Consider the following 14726-nt stretch of genomic DNA (forward strand, 5'->3'; position numbering starts at 1 on the left):
TAAAACAAACTGTGCCCTCTGTTGGCGTTAAAACACAGCGCAGGTGCCAGCGCTGCTGAAACGCTGTTATGTTTCTTATTATCCCCCCCCAACAGTTCACGTTTTACACGGAGCTTACTGACTTTTATATGTGCGTACTTTCTTCGTTGAATCTACACCGTATACCGTGAGGAAAAGGGGAGGTAGGAGAGGTGGGGGAGGTGAAGGGAGGCGAGTCCACGCACGGCTGCGAGCTGAAGCGAGCAGCACAGAGAGGGGAGTGATGGAGGAGCTGCAGTTGTCATGGAAACGCCTGGGCGGAGCGATGTGAAGTGGGACCAGTTTGTTTTGTTGTTGAAGATCACATGGCAAGGTGGAGCTCCGCCCCCCTTCCCCGTTACCACCGATTCAACCGTCTCGAGCTCCTGCTCCGGTCAGTTACTACAAAATGGCTGCAGAGGCTCCGCCGCTGCTGAGAACCGACTGAACGCTTCACGGTAGGATTTATCACCGAGTCCGTGAGGTTTACCGCGACGGAGATGTGCCTTGTCGCGTTTTTGTTTCTTGTTGGGGGGGAAATGTGGCGAGTTTCGATAGCAAACATGGCAGCTGGGAATCAAAATATTTTCAGCTCAGCCCACTTTGACATCAGTGCTGTCTTCTTCGTGAGTGCTGCTTAACCCCCCCTTTTTGTATATATCGCATTTGTCGAGTGCACACTGGAGCTTATTTTAACTTCTAGCGCGGTCGCTGAGGTTAGCACGGAGGTTTTCTTCATAGTATGTTCCTAACTTGAGCTAGCTCGTCATTAAAACACCGTGGCTGCACAGCTGCGATGATTCAAGGGCGCCCTGTGTTGTCGCTTGTCGAGTTGTCGTATGTGTAGCAGCTTGGCAGACATTGGTGGGACGCTTGTTGTTGCGCTGCCGTGCAAGAGAGTTGACACGAGCATTAAAGCCGAAATATCCTCGGTGCTGCACAGAGAGGTGGCTGGATCTAGCTTGCATCACCTGACTGGGTTTAAACGCATTAGCCACCAGGGTTTTACCTATTGTACTCATGCCCTCGTACGGCCGCTCTCTGTTTCATTTACTAGGACTGCTGCTTGCACCTCATGCATCCTCATCCGCTCGGCTTTTTTTTTTTTAAATAGTTGGTAACTGCTGGTCCTCACTTTCTGCCTACTTTTAGATGCAAAAACTCTCCCCCTTTCAATGCTTTGATTATAACCCCGGCGCTGTGGTTGAAATTGCTCCCAGACTGCTCAATAATTTATACAGTATATGTGTTGGAAATCTCTTCTCAGTTCTTTGTTTCCCATCAGAGACCAGTGTAACCCTTAAGATGCACCAGTTATCTGTACCTGGCTTTTTCCTGCAGCTTGACATCCTGTAGGGACACACACACTCTCCATTAGAAGACAGTGTGTGCGGCTGATGCTGGGGATACCAGTACCCCGATGCATGTAGAGGGCAGATTGATGCAAGCTTTGAGGTCCGCTTGTTTTACTAATGCGTTGGAGTCCTTAATTTGTGTGTGTGTGTTTGGACCTGGCAAAGGGTTAAGAGAAGCAGGCTGGAGGTCTTTTCTGTCCCTGCCAGGTTTGGGGCCCCCGGTCAGCACCCAGTCCTCCTGAAAGAGGCAGTGTGTATTCACAGAGAGGCGCCAAAGGGGGGCTTGATAACAAAAACAGACTACTAAATGCTGTGATTACTATACAGCTTAGGTCACAGCCTCACTTTCAGTTCAGAAGTCTTCACGGGTTATTTTGCTTAGAGCTGGACTGGAGGGATGAGGGGTTGCTTTTGCCAGATTATGTCATTTGGTTTGGCGGCTTGTTTTCTGTGTCAGCGATCAGATGCTCGCTTGGAGTCTTCAGTGGAAATGATGAGCTTGATTTCTTATGAAGGCAGTTAATTGATTTCACACACACAACTCTACTTTTGTCTTGCAAGATGTTTTTGAGTAATTTTATCTCCCCTTTAAAAAAACAAACAAAAAGCCCCCCACATATTTGGTTTGCTTGAGTTCAAGAATTTCTTAAGAAATGTATCCCAGAGGAAATTATTATCATATCTTGGTTCTGTTATTTCTATCATTTTCAGTAAGAAACAACCTCTTATTCTATTTCGTTCATTTGTTCTTTTTTTTTTTTCTTTTTTTCTTTTGAAGTAGTAGCTGTTTTGTTTTGTTTTCTGGACAAATACTGCATGAAAGTGTTTTCCTAATTGCCCCTTTCAGAAATAAAAATCTGAAACAATGTGAAAAAACTGTGACAGAGCTGCATGATTGCATTTTAATTAAGCATTTGTTGAGGATTTTCTTTGATCTTTTGGGGGGGAAAAAAGAAAAGAAATTGTCAACATGCACCCTAACCCTATGAACGTGTTCCCTTTACTTTTGGAGCAGCTGACACTGTGTGCTTTTGGAGTTTGTCCATACAAGTTATTTTAGGGCCTCTACATAGCACCAGGAGTGCAGCACAAGTTTCTCTTTTCCCCCGTCATTAGTCCGGGTCAGAAAGCATTAACATGGCTACACTGAGAATAGCTTCAAGTAGTTTACAGAGTGCAATCCTCTTTGCAGAGCACAAAGACGTTGTAAGTGCTTACCCAGCAGATTTTAAACCTTCACACAATCTGAGCGCATTACTGACAAAAAGTTGCTCCTTTTCTTTCTCTCTTTTCTTTCCAATGCGCTTGAGGTTTTTGCATTTGAAAACCTGCTGAGTGCGGTGACTGATCAGCAGGCTTGAAAAGCTGCGTCGCCCGGCGTGCAGGCGAGCAGAGGGCGCTACACGCGCTGCCATAGCTGTGGCTGCTGCTGCGGCGGCTGCTGCTGCGGTTGTTAGCAAGCCTTCTCCCGAGTGCTCGCCGTTCTCTTGTTTGGCTTGCAGCGATGGCATTCCTGGCTCTGTGCCCAGTGACTGCTGTCTAGCACCCCTTCCCCCAACTCTCACACACAACGCACAAGCCTGCCTCATCGTTTGTAGCACCCCCCTCCTCTTTAGTGGTACAGTGAGGGGCAGTGAGGCATTTACACATCCACGGCAGCAGCGTGTGCAGTTTTGACAGTTCATCTATTGAGTTTCCTCTCCATCTCCACTCCACATTTTCAACCAGTTTTACACCTGCTTTTGTTAGACTGCCCTTGGTCTATGTGCAGTGTGTGTTGCCTTTTTTGTGTCTGAGTGTGTGTCTGGTTTTAAGAGGGACACCAAGCTCTAATCCTGTTGTTCTGACAGGAGGGTGTAATTCCACAACAGAGCTGAGCTTATTGAACGGTGTCCTTATCATGAGCAGTGCTTTGCCACAACAGATTCATAGCATATTCGTGTTGCACATTTGTTAAAAGTACATCCCATTAAGACTGCTTTTTTTGTGATTTATTTGATCCAGATCTTCATTGAATCAGTGCCTATTAAGAAAGGTGCTATACACTAACAGAGACTTAAAATCACTTCATTTTCTTCATTCAAATGAACAGTAATGAAGAAATATTTGACAAGTCACACTGAAATAAGTTGGTATACACAGACTAGTTTCACACCTTCAAATCCCTAAAATTAGGATCAGCTGTTTCAGATTAGGTGAGTGATTGCAGTCTCTTTAAGCAGTGACAAGTGCAACCTGAATTGGCTTCTAGGATCTGTTGATCTCATTGCTTAATATTGCTGTTGTTTTTGTTACTGATTTACCAGGTTCAGGGGTCATCATGGGGAATAAGTTTGTGGATACCTGTGATTTTTTTTTTTTCTTTCTTTCTTTCTTTCTTTTTTTTTTAAAGATCTTGAAAGTAAGTGGGGTAAAAAAAAATGTAAAGAAAATCAAGTTTCAAAGATTTGAGGCAGTTCCCAATTTGTTCAGGATCAGCTGCTGCAGCATGGAAATAGATTAGAGAGAGAGAAGTTTTCAAGATGCTCCATATTTCATCCCCGGATCTCCAGATAGCTCTCGTAGTCAACGTGCATACATCTACACAAAGAATTTATGTACTTGCAGAGATGAGGAGAAAGAGTTGTTTGGTCATAGTAACATTAGCAAAATCAAGAAAGATAAAGGACTTGAGGAGTTACAATAAAGAGGAGTGGTTCAAAATCCCCCTGGAGATATGTGCAAACATGGTGACCAACTACAGGAAACATCTCACCACTTTGTAACCCTTGGAGGATATGTTTTCAAAATTACAGACCATTCATATCTTTGTAAGTGAGCAAACTTACAAATTCAGCAGTGAATTAAATTAGGGCTGCACGATTAATCGTTAGAAAATCGTGATCTCGATTCATACTTATGTGCGATCTCATTTCCAAATGACAACGATTTGAAAAAAAAAAAAAAAAAAAAAAAGGACGACGGTGATTGTACCGCATTTTGATCCGGGACGTAATCTGCATGAAAACAAGCGCTCACCCTTCCTGCTCAACAAATGACAAGGGCGGAGCCTTATACCACGTGATACAGAAGCTGTGCCGTGTGATGCTAAAATTAGCAGGGAAAAAACAACGGAGAACACGTCAGGGATGACGAGAAAGTGACAGGAGAAAATCCGTCCCGGTCAACCACCCAAACATCAATAACGGGAACCTTATACAGCGCTTCCCTATACCCGTCGAACTCCCGCAGGCACAAAGAAATTACGGAGGCTATTACTTATCACCTGACCAAAGATATGGCTCCCATCAACACTGTGCAAAACGAGGGATTTAGGAAAATGATCAACACCCTAGACAAACGCTACACAGTGCCGTCCTGCAACTATTTTTCTATTGTTGCACTACCTGCTCTATACACGCAGCGTCGAGCAACGGTGGAGACGGAATTTCAAGCAGTACAACATTTTGCAGCAACAACAAAACGTGAGACATTTATTGTTTTTATGTTCAGTCTCAACTGTTGCGAAGTTGATGTGCAGTTAATAAGTGCAATAAATATTTATACTGGAAAAGAAAATCGTGAGAGAATCGTGATCTCAATTCTAAGCCAAAAAATCGTGATTCTCATTTTATGCAAAATCGTGCAGCCCTAAATCAAATACAAATATTATTTAGCGCACATTAAAGTCGCAGGTCACCTTAGACCAGTTACAGGTCGGTCACAGAGCTGACACCCAGAGACAACCATTCATGTTCACATTCACACCTATAGTGAGAATCAACTCTGAATTTTGCATCATAGCTATCTGAAGCATGTACAAACTGATATTCCTCTTTAATAGGGCTGTCAAAATTGAGAGCAAACAAAACAAAACAACTGCTGTATAATGCCCTCTGCTATCTTAGTTTAATTGGTCACATGACTGCACCATATGACTAACACGTATCATCGTTTTAGAAAGTCTCAGTTTTTGCTGTCCAAACTGCGACGCACAAGTCGAAAATGCTGCATTTTCCTTCGGGGAAAACGCCGTCTCAGTGTGGACGGGAGGCCAAAACGGAGAGAAAACTATTAGTGTGGACGTAGCCCAAGATGCTAAGCGACAGCTCTCATTGAGGGAGACATCCTTCATCCTGCTTAGGGACCAAATGTTTCTTACTTAGTTTATTTTGACGCTTCGCTCTGCTCCTCATGTGGGTTGGTGGCTGACACCAGCTCACATTAACTGGAGCATCTCCCTTCTCCCATGATCCTACGTGACACAAGTCCCACTGATGCCTTTGAAACAAGCAGCACCTGCTAAATTTAGCTCGGCAGCTGTACTCAGCAGGTTCCGTATCAGCCAGTTAGAGAAAAAAAATTACGTGATTACAGTTATGAATTAATAGCCAAGTTTATGGGAGCTCTGTGTTTGCATGGTTTGGTCAGGCTCACAATCTGAGCTACAGTTTATAATACGGGGCCTTCTTGTTGCTGCTCTTTGGACACAGCCTGCCTGCATCAGAGTCAGCTAAGGGCATGTGTTGAACTGATTGAGCGATATTATTGAAGTTGTTGGCAATTGAGTTTATAAAAATTGCATGATATTGAGGTTTAGCTCATTAAAGTGTGCCGTTACCTAATCGCAGGATGTTTTTGAAGGCTGCTGTTGACAAGACAAATGTACTGTCTTTTTTCTCTCTCTTTAAATATAAAAAATGTTCACAGCAGCTCCTTCTATTTCACTTGTGGCTGTTGTGGTTTAAAAAAAAAATAATGCAGATCTCTGAAGTGAGATGAGACAGCAGTTCTCTTCTCTCTGTTATGAAAGGGAAGAAAGTTTTGTTGTCAAACAATATTTGAAAGAGAGCTCAGAAAACCTGTGTTTCACAATTACATACCTAGGTATAATCTCCGGCACTGTGGTTGTTGTTTTTCTATGTTTTGGTACTTTTTTTTTTTTTTTTTGACATAGAGTTTAAGGGAAAAAACATTCAGTAAAGGCAATAAGCAAGTCATTTATATAGTTACGAAGTACTCTTGAACCCATGGTTTAAAGACATGCTTTAAAATCCTCACTTAGCTGCTTAATTGGAAACTTGTGTTACTTGCCCAAGCTCATCTTTCTTTTTTCTGTTCTTTCTTTTTTTTTTTTTTTTTTTTTTTGGAAGTCCTATTGTTGAACTTCTACAACCAGACTAATGTCAGCGCTGTCAGCACTTCAGGGCGCATTCTATCTCCACCTGACTGCTCACCTCGGGCCTTCCGGGAGCGCTTGTTGCCAGGCAGTGGCTCATATCGCTGTCGCCTGCAGCAGCTTAGGCTTGGCAGGGGGAAAAAAAGCTGAAGGTTTTATGTGCAGTTTCACATTTGTGGTTCAAGCAACTTGACTTTCAAATGTATATATGATTTTTTTTTTTTCCCCAGGCCAATTCATTTTTACTATGTCCTTCTTTTAAAACACTGTTTCTAGCTGTAATTTATTTATTCATTTCTTAGTGTAGGCTGGATATAGATGCTGGATGCTTTTGTAGCTCATAAGAAATGAAGGAATCTCTGTGTGTATGTCTGTGTGTCAGTGTCATCTTTGCTTTTTCATACCAGCCGTTTATCTGATGATCTTGACACTTGCCTGGTGTGTTGCTGGGGACCTAAGGAATCAGGAAGGTTGAAATGAAATCAGTGCACATTTCCATCCTGTTTCACTCATGCTTTGAAAAGGCCACCGAACTAGTGTGAAACAATAGGCCATTGGCAGATGGTTTTCAGCTTGAGTTGTCGACATTTAAATCCTCAAGACCGTAAACTAAAAGTGCAGGGTACAACCCGAGGTTTTGAGATTTTTGTTTCGATGTAGTGCGAACACATTATTTGTGTTAGAATCTGTTGGTCTTGTAGAGTGTGTGTAGACTAAAGAGCGGCAGGCTCAACTTAAGAGCACCAACATGCTAAACCCACAATGCCTTCCTAATAGCTTCCAGAAAAAAACCTAAAGACAACTGAAAAACGTATGCACACATCTTTGCACACTTAAAGAAATATGCTGCTTAAAAGTGGAATGTGAAATAAACTCACAGTCTTACGTCTGTGGATTGTGGACGAGTCACTCACAAGCACCTGCCTCATGTTTACCACCAAAACAAGTGCCATGGACATGGGTCCAGTCTTAATTTCATTGACCAATAATTTCTGTGATAGTTTTTGTCAGCCTTTTTTTTTTTTTTTTTTTTTTTTTTTTTTCTTCTTCTTTCTTTCTCTTAACAGAAGCAAGACGATGACTAAATAAAAATGAATGCACGAGTACAAAAACAGTGATGAATAAAAACAAGATGGAAGTGTTCTGGAGAGACTAGATCAAATCAGAGTTACAAATTAACAAATTAAATTGTTTAGAAAGGCGGGATGAGTTTGCTTCTGATTGGATCACTTTCAATCTTTTTGTGCAGTAAGATTAGAAAGGAAATTTGATCTATCCCAATAAACAGGGTGGCAGCCAGCTCCCATGCTCTTTCTCATAAAACTGCGAGAAAGAAGAGAAGAGTGGACATATGGACACATTTTGCTTTTGTTTTATTTCTCTTGATATCAATCTGTAAACGTGCCGAGTAACTCTTACCTATAAAATCACAACAAACTTTTACTCTTAAGTCAAGTGAATGAACTTTAGATTTATTCTGTCATAATCTTATGACATTTAGTCAGCTGAAGCTAAATGACAAGACTTTTGGTTTTTAGGGTTTTTACATTAGGTTGGAGTACTTGGTACCAGGTGGTTGTTTAGTACCTACTCAGCTGGGGTTCTGTGACGTTAACAGACTGCACGCCACCAATTGGCTAGTTAGTGGCGTCACTCAATGAGTCATGAGAGTGGCTTCATGAAAATCAAAACTTCAGTTTTTCAAACCCGAGTATATGAGAAATGTCCCAGAGTCTGAGAAAAAGCCATAAACTGAGAAGCAGGTATACTATAACCTTGACATCCACCATATTTAATTTTATTTTATTTTATTTTTTGTGGTTTTTTGTTTTGTTTTGTTTTTCTATCCAAATGACGTCACATCTTTCAGCCACATTGCTGTAATGACCCCATTCACAATTGTATTAGGAAACAACTGAAACCAGGTTGGGCTGAGTAGGTACTATTAGAACTTTGGCAGTGGATCATTTTGAGTGCTGTGGGTTGCAGTTAACCCTGATTGGTTTGGGGTTGTTCTGGAAGATCCTGAACAGATGTTGATTGAATTTGGATTTTGGAGTTGACGATAATCAAAACTATTCACCTCAGCTGACAGTGATTTCAGTGTGTTACTAGTCCACATATCGTCACGTGTTACAAACGCAGCTACTGACACACTGATTTCAGTTTGAAGACTGATAAAATGAACCATTCAGCTGAAAAGAAAATGTCAAGAAATCACTTTCATCTGTGTTCACTCTGCTGAGCCAAAGTACTCCTCTCTTTGACTGGTTCTTGGGGTAAAACCTTGTCCATCTCTCTCCATCTCTCTTTTTATTTAAGCTGTGAAAAGAAGCAAAAATACAAGAAGAGAACCATTTGATGGAAGATAAGAAAAAGAAAAAACAAGACGAGAAGAAAAAGAAAGAGGCTGCTCAAAAAAAGGTAGGCTTGCAGAGTGTTTTTGAAACCCACATGCTTTTATCATGTTGCTGTAATTGTTCCTTCCTGTTCTTTATCATATGATAAGATACTGTAAACTCCAGCTAATTGCAGCAGTTACTGGCAGTCAGCTGGATTTTGGGTAGGGATTGGAGTGATTTTATAATTATTAATGTTTTATTTTTAACCAGTTTCCAGTTAACTTTGTGTTTAATGCAGGGACTCCTCTTTGTCTGTAGTCTCCATTACGAGGGCTCAAGCAACATTTGACCTGTTGTGCTGCTTGTTTTGGTTACACAGAAAATATTTTTTGTTAGTTCTAATTATAATTTTAGGATAAAATGTCTACATTTTATAGACTAAAGCAATCATAAATAATTACAGATTATTCTATGGTGAAAAGAACAAGCTTGTTGGCATTTGTAGTATTTTAGATGCTAGTATGCTATGTAGTACAAGGCCAGGCACAGCTCTACATTATAAGTGTTTTCGGTGTATAGAGCTCCTATGTCAGCACATTTATATATTCATATCCCCTAACCTTAAGTCCTCTTCTAGCGATCTGTTGTGCTTGTGCTTAAGCTTTTTTTTTTTTTTTTTTTTTTTTTTTTTTTTTTTTTTTTTTTTGCTAGTGCTGGAAAAAGTACAAGCTACAGGCTAGTTTTCCCTCATTAACTTAATAAATAATACAGTTTACACTATTCAATTAAATAACACAGCAATAATCAGGTCCTCATCTGTCAGATGGACTTAACTCCACCGTCTTGCAATGAGGCGAGTGCCAGCAGTCAAACCACGGCAAACTAAATCTTGTTTGGAGCTCTTAAATGTGTCGAGCGTTAATCAATTTAGTGTTTAAATACACGAGCACTACCTGTCCCTTAGCATTGCCCTGACTAGTTTGCTTCATTACTGTTGCGTGGATCATGAGCAAAAATGTTAAAAATTATTTCATGCAAAACCGCATACTGTTTTCTGGATCTTACATGGAATGCATTACATGTTTATCTTATCATTTTAAGTTTGATCTGTTGTTAACTTGTTTGTTTGTTTTTTCAGGCCACAGAGCAGATTACCAAAGGTGAGTTGTTGCTGCTTGTTTTTTGTACAATTGATGCACAACATCAAAGAAAGACTCATTTGATTTCTTTACCACAGAATAAAAGGAGCGTCTGTTATGCATGTTTTAATACTGGAGTTGTCAGTGTAGACCTTTGCTGCGAGTCTGTGTGATATCTTGTGATAGCAGGAAGGACACTGACTGTGTGAGGGTGTTACATTGTTGTCAGAAGGGGAACCACACAGTATATGCAGTTCTACCTTTTTGCCACTAGGCGTCAGTTGATTCTCAGCTCATTGCTATGCTGTTGATTATGAAGGATTTGCTTTTAAAGTTGAAAAATATATTGCAACTGAAAACATTACTGGCCACCAGCTCTGCTGTACTACCTGAGCCTACTACCTACAACCTAATAAGAAGCATAAGAATGGTCCATCTCCTCTCAAAGCCTCCACATAGGGGTCCTCAGGCTTACCTCAGAGGGTAGAGGAGAGGAAGAAAATCTGAAGGAGAAAAAAAACCCAACAAATAAACCATCTGAATAAAAATGCCTAGAAATGTAGTTTTGTAGTGAAGACTGCACTTAGCTTGCAGGTTTTAACTCCTGCTTTGTGGCAGCTACAGACCCACTCTCTTCACTGTCTCCCCAAGCCAGTGGTTTTAACAATCAGAGGGAAGCAGGTAGGATGTGGTGGACAGTCAGTTAGCCTGGAAGCAGATCTTCATGTCGGCATGAGCAAGCAGATGGGAGAGGGACTTAATGTGTCATGAGGGATAGGCAGCGGGAAATCTGATTAGAACTGCTCAAAGATGCTGACAGGATGGCCTGAAGGGTAGAAAGAGAATAGTTATTAGTGAGTGTTAGCACATATAACATGCCGTTTCTTTTCATAGTATTTATTTGACACTTCAACTCTTTATCTTAACCCCTATTAAGTACCAGATCTAAAATTCACCATTTATAACAGGCTTTTCTATTATCACACTTGACTTTTTAGCACCTTTTACATATTTTTCTGTTGCACTGTGCTCATGTTGATCATTTCTGAAGAAGATCACACAGATTATAGATTGTCTTTACCTCAATATTACTGTGGCAGTTAACGAGGCACTGCAGTTATTATCTATTAATGACTGGAAAAGATCGTGAAAAGGGGCTGAAACAGTTGTCTTTTTTTCTGAAAGACACCATGAATCTTAATTGACTAATCAACTAAAAGAGGCAGATTGTGTCTGATACTAGTGTAAGGTACAGTGGGAGCTAATTAGGAGAGCAGGGCTAGTGCGGAGGCTGAATAAACAGGCATTCATACACAGGAGATTTCCAGGAAGACCCCAAGCGCCATAGTAACACTACACCACCTCCTGTCTGGTCTAGCACTGAGGCCCGCCCTGGGACCAGAGAAGGAGGAAGGAGAGAAAAAGGTGGGCTGTAAGGAACAGAGATGGAAGAAATTGTTGTGGTTTTTATTTGTGTGAAATGTAGAGAGGTGGCTGGTGCCTCTGGTTGATTTGGGAGAGTGCAGGAAAACAGTGTTTGAGAACACACAAAAATGGGCAGAGCTATGTGAAACTGTGAGAATGCACTCCCGTTTCCTGTTTGCCGGCACAGCTGAGGGGCCCCTTTGTAGGATATTTCTACTGGCTCATTTTTATGACACACACGCTCTCACTCTTACAGTCTCCTAATGTGACCTGCAAACACAAACAGCATATATATGCTCTGTGTCTGTGCAAATCCACCGTTACGCATATGGTTTTATATCACAGCTACTACAGACTCCTTTGCTTCAGCATCCTTGAAAGTGCTGTAATATTTGTTAACTAAACGTATCACATTTACCTCCAGATACAATAGGTTCAGTTAAAACAATCTAGTGTGATTGCCTGTTTGGACATTTGGGGTTGGAGTATAAGCTGTCAGATGACCAAACACAATAAAATATCTGGGCTGAGACTGCTTGAAAAGCTGGTCTGTCCACTTGTAGGCAAATTCTATGATTTTGAAAAATGAGAACCAAATGTGAGCATTTACGATGCCAGGTATTTTAGCATATCCACACCATTTCAGTATCTAATATCAGTCACAGAAATCACTATTTTTATACTTTCAAGAAGGCATCACATAGATATATAGAGAAAAGAGATATGAGAGAGAGATCTATATTTGTCTGTCTCTATATCTATCGCTCTATTTTACAGTATTTAAAGTCCTACTGTATGATTGATTAATTTTGCATAACCCCAGGAAACCAGCCTAAAACATACACGTGTAACATGTGTAGGATGTATCTACTGGCATGTGGCATTTTTTTTTTTTTTAAACTAAAGATGCTCAAACAGCTTTAATGGTGTGGGGAAGCCATGAAGCATGGCAGCAACGCTGTGATGTGAGTATCACAGAGACCTTTATCACAGTGTGTGCTGGGCCGCACTCATGGTGTCAGCGACGCACCCTAAAAAGAAAAATAATAGATGAGTCTATTAGTAATAAGCATTGTGCACATCCACCATCAACAAGCTACTCTAGAGTTCATTTCTAGGGGTTAATGAGCTATTGTGTGCCTATCCATGCTGTGCATTTTTGTCCCTATCAGAGACTGGGGACAACATGCATGCACATCAAGGCGCACATTTACATAGTGCAATAAAAGATAACATTATTACAAAGTAGTGTCGTGGCAGTAATTTCATAACAGATTACCGTATTTCCCGGACTACAAAGCGCACCTGAATATTAGCCGCACAAGCTAAAATCAGGGGAAAATCCTGTTTTGTACATACATTAGCCGCACCTGACCAAAAGCCGCAGGTGTTTCAATATTGACTTATCATATGTAAGAGAATATGCACAAAGCGAATTGTCAGGAAAGAGATGGCTGTTTGGAGACACACCCCTTTTATTAATATTTTGAAAATCAAGTTATGGGTACATATTTGCACATGTGCTGTGCTTCATAAATGAGTAACAAATGTAGTACATAACAGTAACCTACAGCACACCAGAAAAATAGATTCAGACTACCTTTTAGGCTCAGGTGCAGTGACACGGCTTTAACAAGAAGAAAAGTCAGTCATTCACCACCATCTTCCTGCGCACTAAAACCACCAAAGTCCTCTTCTCCAGTGTCGGAAACGAACAGGCTCAGGATGGCTTCGTCATCCACTCTCAGCTTCTTTCCTTCGTTGTCACTTTCAAAACCAAAGAAATCCTCATTGTCAGTGTCGGAGTCGAACACCCTCTGAAGGGCCGTGGCGGTGTCCTCCTCTTCATCATGCAGCAGTCCAGCCCTTCGAAATCCGTTGGTGATCGTGGATGTTTGCACACTTTTCCACGCTGTCAGAATCCACCGGTAGAGTTGAGCACAACTTGCTTTTCGCAAGTTTATCGCCGCTCATCATCCACGACTCCAGCTGAACGCATAGCGCTACTTTGAAGTTTGTTTTTCGCGCTACTTGTACGGCACTATGTTGCCTGGCGGATGGACATGTGACCAACATACCACTCTTGAACCCCGATCCTTCCGCCAGGCAACGTAGTGCCGTACAACAGCGGAACAAACAAAACAAATCGTCTTACGATATCACAAAAATCATGGACAATCTATAGAAAAGCCGCACCTGACTAAAAGCCGCAGGGTTCAAAGCTTGTGCAAAAAGTAGCGGCTTATAGCCCGACAATTACGGTAATTTGCCGTTTCACATTCGCTTAATTACGCCCAGCGCTTTGTGCTAGAGAGCCATAAATTGTGGTGCGATCAGGGGGGAAATTTATACCACTGCATGTCTTATCCCGAGCAGCGCAGCTTAAATGAATGCAGTACTGGTAATGATAAGCTGCACTTTAAGGAACAACACAAGTAACAGCTGTGTTCAGCTGTATTTACACCATAAATTGTGCATATGAGCCTGTTGTCATTGCATATTGTCACTTGAGCCATTATATTTATGACAACTGACAGATGGGCTTGGGTTTTGACATTACGGTACAATTTAATTAGCAACACTCAGATGTGAAAGGGTCTTTGATAAAACACTTGTGTGCTATATAATTCACGCGTGATCTTTTTTGTGTATGTGTGTGTCTTTTCTTGAAATATACCCACACGCTGAGTTTAGCCTGTCAAAAAGTGGATGTGGACTGGTTGGTTAGTGAGCTGCAATCTGAAAGGAAGCTTTATTGGAGAAGTTGCAAAGGTCAAGTCTGTGGCAAACAAAAATGTCTAGAATGTGTTTGACAAATTAAGCATTTTCAGCCCCTGAATGTGGCGAAACAGATACTTGTAACATAAGTGCCAAGTGGCATTTCTTTGTTGCAGTTTCAGTTTGACGCTGTTATGTGAGACTGAACCATTTTTCGGGCTCAGCAGGGGCTGCCCAGGTCAGGAGGACAGGACGTTCCACTGTCTTTCACACTTCGGTTCCTGTAAATCATAACACGCTGGAATCTGGGCTGCCTGCAGCTGCTGGCACAAGAGCTGTTTTGTCTTCTGAGATCCCCCCTACTTCAACCTGTGGAGCTCTTCTGCAGGTGGAGAGTAGGTCTGGAGAGAAACACTTAAGAGCTGGAAGTGAATGTCGATCCTGAGATTATATATTCAGACCCATAGTTACCGTTTGATTAACGCTTTGACCATCACAACCTTGCGTTCTCTGCACTGTGCTGTCAGATATTAAATATTTTTTAAAAATCGTATTATTATTATTATTATTA

The 14726-nt window shown here is 41.3% G+C and overlaps 1 protein-coding gene across 5 annotated transcripts in view; it reads left to right on the forward strand.

Moving 5' to 3' along the window:
• Positions 1-372: 372 nt before the first annotated feature.
• tnrc6c1 (trinucleotide repeat containing adaptor 6C1) overlaps positions 373-14726 on the forward strand; it is a 46402-nt gene continuing 32048 nt past the window's right edge. For all 5 annotated transcript variants that reach the window (XM_080906235.1, XM_080906233.1, XM_080906234.1 and 2 more), the window contains exons 1-3: positions 373-476; positions 8854-8955; positions 10012-10033. In XM_080906235.1, coding sequence (XP_080762361.1) covers positions 8893-8955; positions 10012-10033 — 85 coding nt within the window. In that variant the 5' untranslated portion in view covers positions 373-476; positions 8854-8892. The remainder of the gene's footprint in view (positions 477-8853; positions 8956-10011; positions 10034-14726) is intronic.

The sequence above is a fragment of the Rhamphochromis sp. 'chilingali' genome, assembly GCF_963969265.1.
Source record: "Rhamphochromis sp. 'chilingali' genome assembly, chromosome: 15".
Lineage (NCBI taxonomy): Eukaryota > Metazoa > Chordata > Actinopteri > Cichliformes > Cichlidae > Rhamphochromis > Rhamphochromis sp. 'chilingali'.